Source organism: Amphiura filiformis, chromosome 16 (genome assembly GCF_039555335.1).
Source record: "Amphiura filiformis chromosome 16, Afil_fr2py, whole genome shotgun sequence".
Taxonomy (NCBI): Eukaryota; Metazoa; Echinodermata; class Ophiuroidea; order Amphilepidida; family Amphiuridae; genus Amphiura; species Amphiura filiformis.
In genome coordinates, this window is record NC_092643.1 from 46,368,172 (window position 1) to 46,381,126 (window position 12,955).

Sequence of the window (12,955 nt, forward strand, 5' to 3'; positions counted from 1 at the left end):
AGGAATATACGGGAAATCGCCTCGACTTTATTTGGTTGAAATCGGTCAAGAATTGACTGCAAAAACAGTGAAAATATGGGTAAAAACGGGGTTTTTGTTATGAAAATCAGTTGCCAGAGACCAGTGGACATGATAATACAGAAAGAAGGAAAAATAAATAAAAATTAAAGGACAAAAAGGTACATGGACGGGTCACGGGATTATGATAAAGATGAACACGTCCGCATACACGCTATGAGAGGACGTATACGGGAAAATACGTGTGTTGTATAAACAAAATGAAGCGGTAGACCTACTATAAAGAAAAATGAAATTAAAATGACAAAAGAGGTACAAGTAATTAGGCCAACGGGTTAAATTAACTAAATGAAACGGGAACGAAACAAAGAAGGAAAGAAACTAATCAGGAAATGTAAGAGAAAAAAAAAGAAGCTATAATAATGATAACAGAATTAAATAAAAAACATGGAAACGGGAAATCACAAGCAGCAAATAAAAAAAGAAGCTAAAAGGGAAAAGTAACAAATAACAGATTTAGAAAAATAAATAAATAACATGGAAACGGAAAATCAAAATGTATCTTTTCGATGATTCTACCTGTTCAGTAATTCTTCCTGTTATAGTGAACGCTCCCATTTACTCATCTAGCGGGGACCCGCGCGAAGCGCGGGTATCCCGCTAGTTACTGTAATTTGCCATGTTTGATTAACATGATTTTTAAAACCGTATCAGCGATCGATCTTACAGAAAAACGTTTACTACAAAAGCGGAAAAAGTTCTAGTTTTAAATGTTCGTGAAAAAATTTCTCCAAAGAGGATTTGAAAGAACTTTTGACATGTTAACTTTTTTGCATTTTTTGATTTGAAACATTGGACGGGAACATTTATGCAAGGTCATAACCCACTCGCAGCGGGGAACCAAACACGAAGCGTTGGTAGCAGCCAACAAGTAACGGAAAAACAAACGGATAAACGTCGCAACAGAACTTATTTGCATGTGAATCGGAAAATTTGAATTTGAATTGACAATAATTATGTTAATTTTTTGCCAAAGACGTCATGCGCAGCAAAATTAAAGCAGTCATTTACATGACAATGTTTTCGTCCTTCATTTCAAGTTTCGCTAGCCTTAGATGTTCTTCAATCGGAGCTGGAGATCAAACGATTCAGCCCTCTCATCCGATATGCTGAATAGAAAGTCTTGTGTTTGGAATGACTTTGGAAACCAATAATATTTGTTCATGTTGTTTGCTCGTGTTTTTCAGGTGACACTACTCCACCTACAATTTCACATGAAGGTAGACCCGGATGTCCAGAAAACATTCAAGTACAGGTTCCCCAAGGCCAAACCGTGGCCACGGCAACCTTCACCCCACCAATAGCCACTGATGGGTCAGGGATAGTCTTATCTGGTACTTCAAACTGGGGAGGAGCAACAAGTATTTCTATATTGGTACCTTCAGCAACGGTGGTAGAATATGTATTTCGAGACAGTGCCGGTAACGAGGCCCGCTGTGTCTTTTCTGTCAGTGCATCAAGTACGTAATAACAGGACATAACCTAGTTGGTCTGAAAAAAAAACCCAACAACTCTACATTTTTCCAGTGCTAGCCCTTTTCACGGATCTGCCATCTTCAAAACTAGGTTCTCGCTGTCAATCTGTCAATGCATGGGCAAACGATGTGCATTTTTGTTTCTCGCGCTTTTCTAGCAACGCGCCAGAAGGCTTTTTCTAAACTCAACACTGCAGTTCCCAACTATCGTGAAGAGCAAATCAGACACATATAAAGGGTAGTGGTCCTATAAGAAATCTTAGTCTTAGAACCTCATAGCCAAACAGATAAATTCGTGTACGTACTACGCGCTATGCTTTCGCGTCTTGTAGGATTGCGCAAGGTTCTTCTTTTCTTTTAAGGTGGGTGCATTGATATTAGTCAAATTTCCGACATTTTAGTATTTTGTTAGGTATAAAAATAGTGTATCAAATATGGTAATAAATGCGGATCCCTTGTTACTCAGGAGATTGGATACAATAACGCGCTTGCGCTGAATTTTGATGCGTCTAATTCACTCCCCCTGCGGGGTTCGTGCATTGAACGCATCAACAAATCAACACGCATGCACATATTAACTAATAATTGGCGTATTTATGTTTATTATCTTTACATAAAATCCACAAATATCTCTTTATTATGTTTATGAAGGATCGACGGTGTTTTGAGAGGAAAAACACCTTATTGAATAAGGCTAAATAAACTTTGTTTTACGTTTGTCTCTGAAAACAGCTTTTGGTGGACCAACAATCGACAACTGTCCTGACAACATTATTGCCAGCCACGACGCTTCATCATTCTTGATGCAGTTTACCTGGATCGAACCAACCATCGCGAATACCGCAAACGGAGCACTGACCGTAAGGAACGTCCCGCCTGAAACTTACTTTGGTCGCGGCTGTGCTCCGGTGTTTTACGTGTTTGAGAATGGGGGCGCAAGTGAAATGTGTGCATTTGCTGTGTGTCTATGGCCCGAAGGTGACCAAAATTATCCGTAGTCTTTATTCAATGTTTGATTTAATGATGTTTGATTTAATTGATGCGCTATATTGTCGGCTATACAATAATCTATTTCTAATAGCAGCAGTCCTAGAATTCGCCATGATGTCACAATCGTTGCCAGGTCAACTGGTTCACGCTATCTGTGTTCGGAACCACGATCAAAATGATCACAACATAAAGTCAATGGGTTGCTAATAGGTGTACAAACCAAGCGTGAACCAGTAATACAACTTAGCTATGACGTATTCACTAAGACGACGAATAGCTGAATGTAAGAAATGAAGGAAATAGAAAAACACCTTTTAACCTTTTAACTCAAGTATATAACGTCCTCTCAACGAAGGTTGAGTGACAAGACTCAGAACATTTCTTTCACTTTCCTCCAATTACCCATAGTTCTATTGATTGTGACCTATTTTGCTGTGTTTGGTAGCAAAATGTCCAACATTGTGCAAACTATTCTTCTTCTTCTTTTTTTATTTCTATATAAAGACAAACAATTAATTCAGACCATTTCATCAAAATTGGAGGAAATTTTCAGTTTTGACCCGTGTGGAGCCCAAATGTAGACCTTCGACCTTTTCACTGAAAAAAACCCCACTGATAAGTCGTAGACGGATATCTCGGAATGCCCAGGGGGCACCCGTCAAATATTTCATCTACACACCTGAATCTATCACTTAAAGCAAAAATATAATAGTCACACTCAAGTTAACTAGTCTCTACTAGACTATATACATTTTCACAGAATAATAATATTGCAAAGAAATTATGTAGTGTTGGAGTCAAAACCAAAATAAGAAGAGTTTCCTCTTTGACCCATCAGGTGTACCCATCCCGACTGGAGACACAACACCACCCTCCCTGATGTGCCCATCGGACGTTACGGCCATGGTGCCGGTAGGGCAGTCTGTTCAGGTTACATACCAAAACGCAATAACTAGTGACGACAGTGGCGGCAATGTTAATTTAGTCTACAGCCCACCATCCGGGAGTAATTTCAATGTTGGGAACACCTTGGTTACGGTTCGTGCGACGGATGATGCGGGAAATAGCAGAGTGTGTACTTTCAATGTTATCGTAGAAGTACTACGTAAGTGAGGGTTATGTCATGTGCTGATTATTGAGCTTTTGTGGCAAATTCAAATGAGGAGAGCGTGTAATCTGGATACACGTGGTTATGCAAATTAAGGAGTGTCGTCTCCAGTTTATATTCTACTTGATGAACACTTTAACAACACAACGTACAATGTACGTCGTAATTTACGTTGTGGTCGGTCGTCAGCTGAGCGTTGAGATAAATAAGCTTGTGTATTACGTAATTAAAGCTATGAGAAACTTTTAATTTAATAGATTTCGATTTCAGACGTCTTTTCTCTTGGTAAGTCTAAGCACTGGAAGAACATGTGAACTCACGAGGCTCCATTAGACGTCTTTTGTCAATCAAACCTACAAGTACTATATTATAGGCTATGTGTTAATTTTGGGGAAGATCAAACGATTCAGTCTTCTCATCCGATATGCTGAATAGAAATCTTGTTTTTGGAATCACTTCGGAAACCAATAATATTTGTTAATGTTGTTTGTTCGTGTTTTTCAGGTGACACTACTCCACCAACAATCTCACATGAAGGTAGACCAGGATGTCCAGAAAACATTCAAGTACAGGTTCCCCAAGGCCAACCCGTGGCCACGGCAACTTTCACCCCACCAATAGCCACTGATGCGTCGGGGGTAGCCTCTAGTACTTCAAACTGGGGAGGAGCAACGAGTATTTCTATATTGGTACCTTCAGCAACAGTGGTAGAATATGTATTTCGAGACAATGCCGGGAACGAGGCCCGCTGTGTCTTTTCTGTCAGTGCATCAAGTACGTAATAACAGGACATAAGCTAGCTGGTCTAAAAAAAACCCTCTACATTTCGCCAGTTCTAGACCTTTGTACGGATCCGCCATCTTCAAAACGAGATTCTCCCTACCAATGCATGGGCAAAATGTGCATTCTTGTTTCTCGCGCTTTTCTAGCAACGCGCCTAAAGGTTTTTTCCAAACTCAACACTGCAGTTTCCAACTATCGTGAAGAACAAATCAGACACATATAAAGGGTAGTAGTCCTATAAGAAATATTATGATCAAGTCATACTCTCTTAGAACCTAATAGCCAATCAGAATAATCCGCGTACTACGCGCTATGTTTTCGCGTCTTGTAGGATTGCGCAGGGTTTTTTTAAAGGTGGGGGCATTGATATTGGTCACATTTTCGACATTTTAATATTTTGTTTGGGATAAATATAGCAAAATTTGCAGACATTTTTGTAGTGTATCACGTATGTTAATAAAAGCGGATCCCTTGTTGTTTGACAGATTGTGTACAATAATACGCTGGCGCTGAATTTTGATGCGTATAATGCACCCCAGGGCTCATGCATTGGACGCGTCAACAAATCAACACCCAATGCATTGTTGAGTCCAAGTATCTATCAAACAAGTGATATGCATTCATTGTGAATCTATATTGCGGTATTTATGTTTATTATCTTTACATAAAATCCACAAATATCTTTTTATTGTGTTTATGAAGGAAACAAGGTGTTTTGAGAAGGCTAAATAAACTGTTTTACGTTTGTCTCTGAAAACAGCTTTTGGTGGACCAACAATCGGCAACTGTCCTGACAACATTATTGCCACCCACAACACTTCTACATTCTTGATGCAGTTTACTTGGAGCGAACCAACCAGCGCACTTGCAGGACAGCCGACCGTAAGGAACGTCCCGCCTGAAACTTACTTTGGTCGCGGCTGTGCTCCGGTGTTTTACGTGTTTGAGAGTGGGGGCGCAAGTGAAACGTGCGCATTTGCTGTGTGTCTATGGCCTGAAGGTGATCAAAGCGTAACAAAATTATCCTTAGTCTTTATTCATTGTTTGATTTAAACATAATTGATGCGCTATATTGTCGGCAAAATTGGAGGACATTTTCAGTTTTGACCCGTGTGGAGCCTAAATGTTGACTTTCGACCTTTTCACTAAAACAACCCACACCGATAAGTCGTTGATAGGTCAATCTATGTCTTTACAGAATCCTTATAACCGGAGAAATAATAGGTTTTGGTAATAGGTTTTAGTAATAATAATAATAATAATAATAATAATAGTTTGCATTAGGTGCTATATCAAATCCGTCTTTGAAAACACACTTGGAGCAATTGTGAATTTTGACTCCTGTGTCAACTTTGACCCTGGATATCTCGGAATGCCCAGGGTGCCCCTTCAAATACTTTATCTACACAACTGAATATGATAGTCACACCCAAGTTAACACAACGATATTTTGGAGTTACTAGTCCCTACTAGACTAACGTATATACACTTTCACAGAATAACAATATTGCAAAGAAATTATGTAGTGTTGGAGTCAGAACCAAAACATGAAAAGTTTGCTCTTCAACCCAACAGGTGTACCCATCCCAACTGGAGACACAACACCACCCTCCCTGATGTGCCCATCGGACGTTACGGCCATGGTGCCGGTAGGGCAGACGACTGTTCAGATTGCATACCCAAATGCAATAACCAGTGACGACAGTGGCGGCAGTGTTAATTTAGTCTACAGCCCACCATCCGGGAGTAATTTTAATGTTGGGAACACCTTGGTTACGGTTCGTGCGACGGATGATGCGGGAAATAGCAGAGAATGTACATTCAATGTTATCGTAGAAGAACTACGTAAGTGAGGGTTATGTCATGTGCTGATTAGGCCTATACCAGCGAGTGAATACGTATTTGATTTTTGTTTGAGCTTTTGTGTCAAATTCAAATGAGGAGAGCGTGTAATCTGGATATATGTGATTATGCAAATTAAGGAGTGTCGTCTCCAGTTTATATTCTACTTGATGAACGCTTAAACAACACAACGTACAATGTACGTCGTAATTTACGTTGTGGTCGGTCGTCAGCTGAGCGTTGAGATAAATAAGCTTGTGTATTACGTAATTAAAGCTATGACAAATTTCAATTTAATAGATTTCGATTTCAGACGTCTTTTCTCTTGGTATTAAGTCTAAGCACAGGAAGAATATGTTACTCACGAGGCTCGATTAGACGTCTTTTGCCAATCAAACCTACAGGTACTACTGTAACATTATAGGCTATGTGTTAATTTTGGGGAAGATCAAATCATTCAGTCTTCTCATCCGATATGCTGAATAGAAATCTTGTTTTTGGAATCACTTCGGAAACCAATAATATTTGTTCATGTTGTTTGCTCGTGTTTTTCAGGTGACACTACTCCACCCACAATCTCACATGAAGGTAGACCCGGCTGTCCAGAAAACATTCAAGTACAGGTTCCCCAAGGCCAACCCGTGGCCACGGCAACCTTCACCCCACCAATAGCCACTGATGCGTCGGGGGTAGCCTCTAGTACTTCAAACTGGGGAGGAGCAACGAGTATTTCTATATTGGTACCTTCAGCAACGGTGGTAGAATATGTATTTCGAGACAATGCCGGTAACGAGGCCCGCTGTGTCTTTTCTGTCAGTGCATCAAGTACGTAATAACAGGACATAAGCTAGCTGGTCTGGAAAAAAACCCTGTACATTTTCCCACTTCTACCCTTTGCATGGATCCGCCATCTTCAAAACGAGATTCTCCCTGCCAATGCATGGGCAAATGATGTGCATTTTTGTTTCTCGCGCTTTGCTAGCAACGCGCCAGAAGGCTTTTTATAAGCTCAACACTGCAGTTTCCAACTATCGTGAAGAACAAATCAGACACATATAAAAGGCAGTAGTCCTATAAGAAATATCATGATCAAGTCCTACTCTCTTAGAACTATGTGGTCAATCATCTATGCGTTCGTGTCTTTTAGGATTGGGCAGGGTTTTTTATAAGGTGGGGGCATTGATATTGGTCACATTTTCGACATTTTAATATTTTGTTTGGGATGAATATAGCAAAATTTGCAGACATTTTTGTAGTGTATCACGTATGTTAATAAAAGCGGATCCCTTGTTGTTTGACAGATTGGGTACAATAATACGCTGGCGCTGAATTTTGATGCGTATAATGCACCCCAGGGCTCATGCATTGGACGCGTCAACAAATCAACACCCAATGCATTGTTGAGTCCAAGTATCTATCAAACAAGTGATATGCATACATTGTGAATCTATATTGCGGTATTTATGTTTATTATCTTTACATAAAATCCACAAATATCTTTTTATTGTGTTTATGAAGGAAACAAGGTGTTTTGAGACGGCTAAATAAACTTTGTTTTACGTTTGTCTCTGAAAACAGCTTTTGGTGGACCAACAATCGACAACTGTCCTGACAACATTATTGCCACCCACAACACTTCTACATTCTTGATGCAGTTTACTTGGAGCGAACCAACCAGCGCAATTGCAGGACAGCCGACCGTAAGGAACGTCCCGCCTGAAACTTACTTTGGTCGCGGCTGTGCTCCGGTGTTTTACGTGTTTGAGAGTGGGGGCGCAAGTGAAACGTGTGCATTTGCTGTGTGTCTATGGCCTGAAGGTGATCAAAGCGTAACAAAATTATCCTTAGTCTTTATTCATCGTTTGATTTAAAAATAATTGATGCGCTATATTGTCAGCTATACAAGGATCTATTTTTAATAGCAGCAGTCCTAGAATTCGCCATGTCACAATTGTTGCCAGTTCAACTGTTTCACGCTATCTGTGTTTGGAACCACGATCAAAATGATCACAACATAAAGTCAATGGGTTGCTAATAGGTGTGCAAACCAAGCGTGAACCAGTAATACAATTAAGCTATGACGTATTCACTAAGACGACGAATAGCTGAATGTAAGAAATTAAGGAAATAGAAAAAACACCTTTTAATGACTTACCTCAAGCATATAGCGTCCTCTTCACGAAGGCAGTGAGTGACAAGACTTGTCATCCACAGAACATTTCCTCCAATTATCCATACTGATTGTGACCTATTGCTGTGTTTGGTAGCAAAATGTCCTACATTATGCAAACTATTCTTTGAGATCAATTAATTGAGATCATTTCATCAAAATTGGGGGAACTTTTCAGTTTTGACCCGTGTGGACCCTAAATGTCGACCTTCGACCTTTTCACTATAGAAAACCCCACACCAATAAGACGTAGATAGATCAATCTATGTCTTTTCAGAATCCTTATGACCGGAGAAATAATTTGGAATAGGTTTTAGTAATAATTGTGAATTTTGACTCCTGTGTCAACTTTGACCCTGGATATCTCGGAATGCCCAGGGCGCCCCGTCAAATACTTTATCTACACACCTGAATGTATCACTTAAAACAACACTATGATAGTCACACCCAGATTAACACAACGATATTTTGGAGTTACTAGTCTCTACTAGACTAACGTATGATACACTTTCACAGAATAACAATATTGCAAAGAATTTGTGTAGTGTTGGAGTCAGAACCCAAACAAGAAAAGTTTGCTCTTCAACCCAACAGGTGTACCCATCCCGACTGGAGACACAACACCGCCCTCCCTGATGTGCCCATCGGACGTTACGGCCATGGTGCCGGTAGGGCAGTCTGTGCAGGTTACATACCAAAACGCAATAACTAGTGACGACAGTGGCGGCAATGTTAATTTAGTCTATAGTCCACCATCCGGGAGTAATTTTAATGTTGGGAACACCTTGGTGACGGTTCGTGCGACGGATGATGCGGGAAATAGCAGAGAGTGTACTTTCAACGTTATTGTACAAGTACCATGTAAGTGAGGGTTATGGGGGGGAGGGTTATGTGCTGATTAAACCAGCGAGTGGTCGGTCGTCAGCTGAGCGTTAAGATAAATAAGCTTGTGTATTACGTAATTAAAGCTATGACAAAGTTTCAAGTTAATAGATTTCGATTTCAGACGTCTTTTCTCTTGGTAAGTCTAAGCACTGGAAGAACATGTTAACTCACGAGGCTCGATGTGGTTTTTCGACGTCTTCTCAATGAAACCTACTTCATTAGGCTATGTGGTAATTTTAACTTTTACAATGAATATTAAGGGATCTGGAATGAGCGTTTCGACAGTATTCTTTGTGGGACATGAGAGCACATCAGACATATCGAATTGCATTCTGAATACGAAGAATGTCTTTCTGATATCAAATTATTTTCATTTTTTGAAATTCGCGATATAATGCAAATTTTATGACAAATTATTAAAATTTAATATTTTTCACATTTTTGTTATATAACAGTCCTCGAAGTAAATTTTATCAATCTAATGATATATTCTTAAAGTGTATATAGGTGGGAGGAAAAGCCGACGACCAATTGGAAAACTTTGACCTTTCATATTGAAGATATGGATTTTTTTCCCAAAAAGACCTATTTTTTGGGGCGTTTTTTGGGGGAAAAAATCCATATCTTCAATACGAAAGGTCAAAATTTTCAATTGATCGTCGGCTTTTCATCCCCCCCCCACATACACTTTAAGTATAAATCATTTATAAAGTTTACTTCGAGTACTGCTAAATATCAAAAATATCAATTTTTAATTATTTACCATAAAATGTGTATTATATTGCGAATTTCAAATACTGTCCAAACGTTCATACCCCGCCCCTTAATTTAGTTTATAAAACGAACATTCAGAAATATACATAAGTCTAAAAAGGATTTACAAATCATTCGAACACGAAAATTTGAAAAGAAACCTCGAGAAAGAACATTGAACTAACGGTACGACCATATTTTTGCGTTTTCATATGAATAGCCTCAGAAATTCCAATGATTGCCAACTGCGACACGACTAAATCGGCAAGTGAAACTCACGTGGCCGGTATTACTGCATCCGCGCTAACAAAAGAAGCACAAGTGATGTTCACAGAACCAACAGGTCAGTCATAGTAAATTGCCCACTTGGTAACTTAACATAAAAAGCAAAGAGTGAAAAAAGAAAGGAGAACACGTAGGAAGAAAGGAAGAAAGACAGGCAGAAAACCCAAATAAGGAAGGAAGACAGAGAAGGAAATAAGAAAGGAGAGCATATATAAAGAATGAAATATGAAAGAAATCAAGACAGAAAAAAATAAAGACAGTCAGAAAGACAAAGAAAGAAAGAAGAAACACAAAAAAGGAAGAAGAGAGCATAAAAAGAAGAAACACATAGAAGAAAGGCGAGTCAGATAGAAAGAACAGTGATTAGAGAGAAGGAATAAACAAACAGTGAGAAAAACAAAGGAAGGTAGAATGAAAGAAATAATTAAGAGAGAAAGAAGAAACACACAAAGAAGGAAAGAAGAAAGGAAAACATAGAAGAAATAAAAGGAGAAAAAATATGACATGCAATTAACAGAAAGATTAATATGATTAAAGAAAGAATGAAGGAGGAGAGAACATAACCGTAGATATATTTCTTGTTGCAACAGGTACTTATGCTAATGGTGCCAATATAACACAAATTCAGACGACCAATGGTTTACGAACAGGAAGTACGTTTCAATCGGGACTTACAACAATTGTATATACATTCGGAACTGCACCTAACACAGCTACCTGTACAGTCTACGTCTATGTGCTGCGTGAGTATAGTATCTTTCCATCTCCACTTGGGCACCCAAATTCATTTAAAAAGTAAACTACAGACTCATCTCATTACTCTCTGTCAGAGCCAGAGTAATGGAGTAAAGTACAGACCCATTTTGTTGCTCTCTGCAAAAGCCAAAGTAATGGTGTAAAGTACAGATCCATCCAGTTGCTCTCTGTAAGAGCCAAAGTAATGGTGTAAAGTACAGATCCATCTCGTTGCTCTCTGTAAGAGCTAAAGTAATGGTGTAAAGTACAGATCCATCTCGTTGCTCTCTGTAAAAGCCAAAGTAATGGTGTAAAGTACAGACCCATTTCGTTGCTCTCTGTAAGAGCCAAAGTAATGGTGTAAAGTACAGATCCATCTCGTTGCTCTCTGTAAAAGCCAAAGTAATGGTGTAAAGTACAGATCCATCTCGTTGCTCTCTGTAAAAGCCAAAGTAATGGTGTAAAGTACAGACCCATTTCGTTGCTCTCTGTAAGAGCCAAAGTAATGGAGAGCTAATTGGTAAGTAGAGGTGGAAGCACAATGACTGACATTCTCTATCATAATTTCTAACTGTCAGCTCAGGGTCGCGGTTAGTCACTCTACTTCTGATGCCTTGGCTTGTATATCAACCCTTACAGATGAGAGGCACGTGTTGTCTTCCATGACATTAATAGAGCCTTCGAACGTGCCTGGCACCCATGTCTTCTTGCTAAACGTGCTGCCTTTGGCTTCTCTGTGACATTGCTAGCCTGGTTAAAGAACTATCTCACCGACCAATCATTGAAGATTTTATAGGAATCTCATATCTCACATCCTTAATCCTTGCTACAATACTAAGTGATTATAATACCTCCTTCACATCCTTGATCCTGGCTACAGCACTAAGAGATTGCAAACCTCCTTCACATCCTTACTCCTTGCTACAATACTAAGTGATTATAATACCTCCTTCACATCCTTGGTAATTACTACAATACTATTTTGGGTCCCTTATTGTTCATCATATTCATCAATGACATCTCAGAATCCCTTGTCACCTGTACATTCTCTAAGCTAATGATGCTAAGAATGATATTCTCCATCAGGTATGGGACCAAACTACTGCATCAATACGATCGATGTACATGGGTTAGGACATGGAACGTACTGTTTGTTGCCGCCTAGTGTAAGACCACCACTATCTCACCTCACCATCTTTGACACAACACTGGGTGAAGAAAATAGCGGAGATCTGAAGAAAATAACGGAGATCTCAGATCTGACAAACATAACGGAGATCTGAAGAGAATAGCGGAGATCTGACAAACATAACGGAGATCTGAAGAGAATAGCGGAGATCTGAAATAGCGGATATCCGCCCTGAGTCTCCTTGAGCAGTGATCTGTCATGCACGCCCTGTCAAGAAATAGCCAGAGGTGGGATTGTCTTTGAAGGGCATCTACCTACATCATGCCTATGCAAAGAGCAATCAATATAAGGGCCGTTCTCAGACGGGGTATGCCAACACTGCATGGTTTGGGGTAACATCTACCTCTCTATCTCTATCTCAGCTCCATTCTATCCATAACAGAGCTAGCTAAGCGAATCTGGACTACCAGAGGAGGAGTTCCTGGATCTTCGCATATATTCAACCACTAGCGGAGATCTGATGAAAAACGGGGATCTGGAGAAAATTACGGAGATTTGCCTTGAGTCACCTTGAGCAACAGAGCACAGTTGGAAGAAATACCCTTTTCTGCTGCATGTTTTAATTACCAGGAGGCTTATTTTATTTTTATTTTATTAGATCTTATTTTGCCTGGGGAACAAACTCAGTGGTCTACACTGATTTCCAGTCTGGCCCAGGGTCA

The 12,955-nt window shown here is 39.6% G+C and overlaps 1 protein-coding gene across 1 annotated transcript in view; it reads left to right on the top strand.

Annotated features, from left to right (window-relative positions):
* The window catches only part of LOC140172694 (hyalin-like), a 34,942-nt gene extending 22,555 nt beyond the window's left edge, over positions 1-12,387 (top strand). Inside the window, exons 12-22 of the mRNA XM_072195825.1 lie at positions 1,266-1,538; positions 2,286-2,531; positions 3,382-3,648; positions 4,156-4,425; positions 5,195-5,434; positions 6,010-6,279; positions 6,832-7,101; positions 7,855-8,094; positions 9,041-9,307; positions 10,305-10,427; positions 12,191-12,387. Of these exons, the coding sequence (XP_072051926.1) occupies positions 1,266-1,538; positions 2,286-2,531; positions 3,382-3,648; positions 4,156-4,425; positions 5,195-5,434; positions 6,010-6,279; positions 6,832-7,101; positions 7,855-8,094; positions 9,041-9,307; positions 10,305-10,427; positions 12,191-12,387 (2,663 nt within the window). The remainder of the gene's footprint in view (positions 1-1,265; positions 1,539-2,285; positions 2,532-3,381; positions 3,649-4,155; positions 4,426-5,194; positions 5,435-6,009; positions 6,280-6,831; positions 7,102-7,854; positions 8,095-9,040; positions 9,308-10,304; positions 10,428-12,190) is intronic.
* Positions 12,388-12,955: the final 568 nt, after the last annotated feature.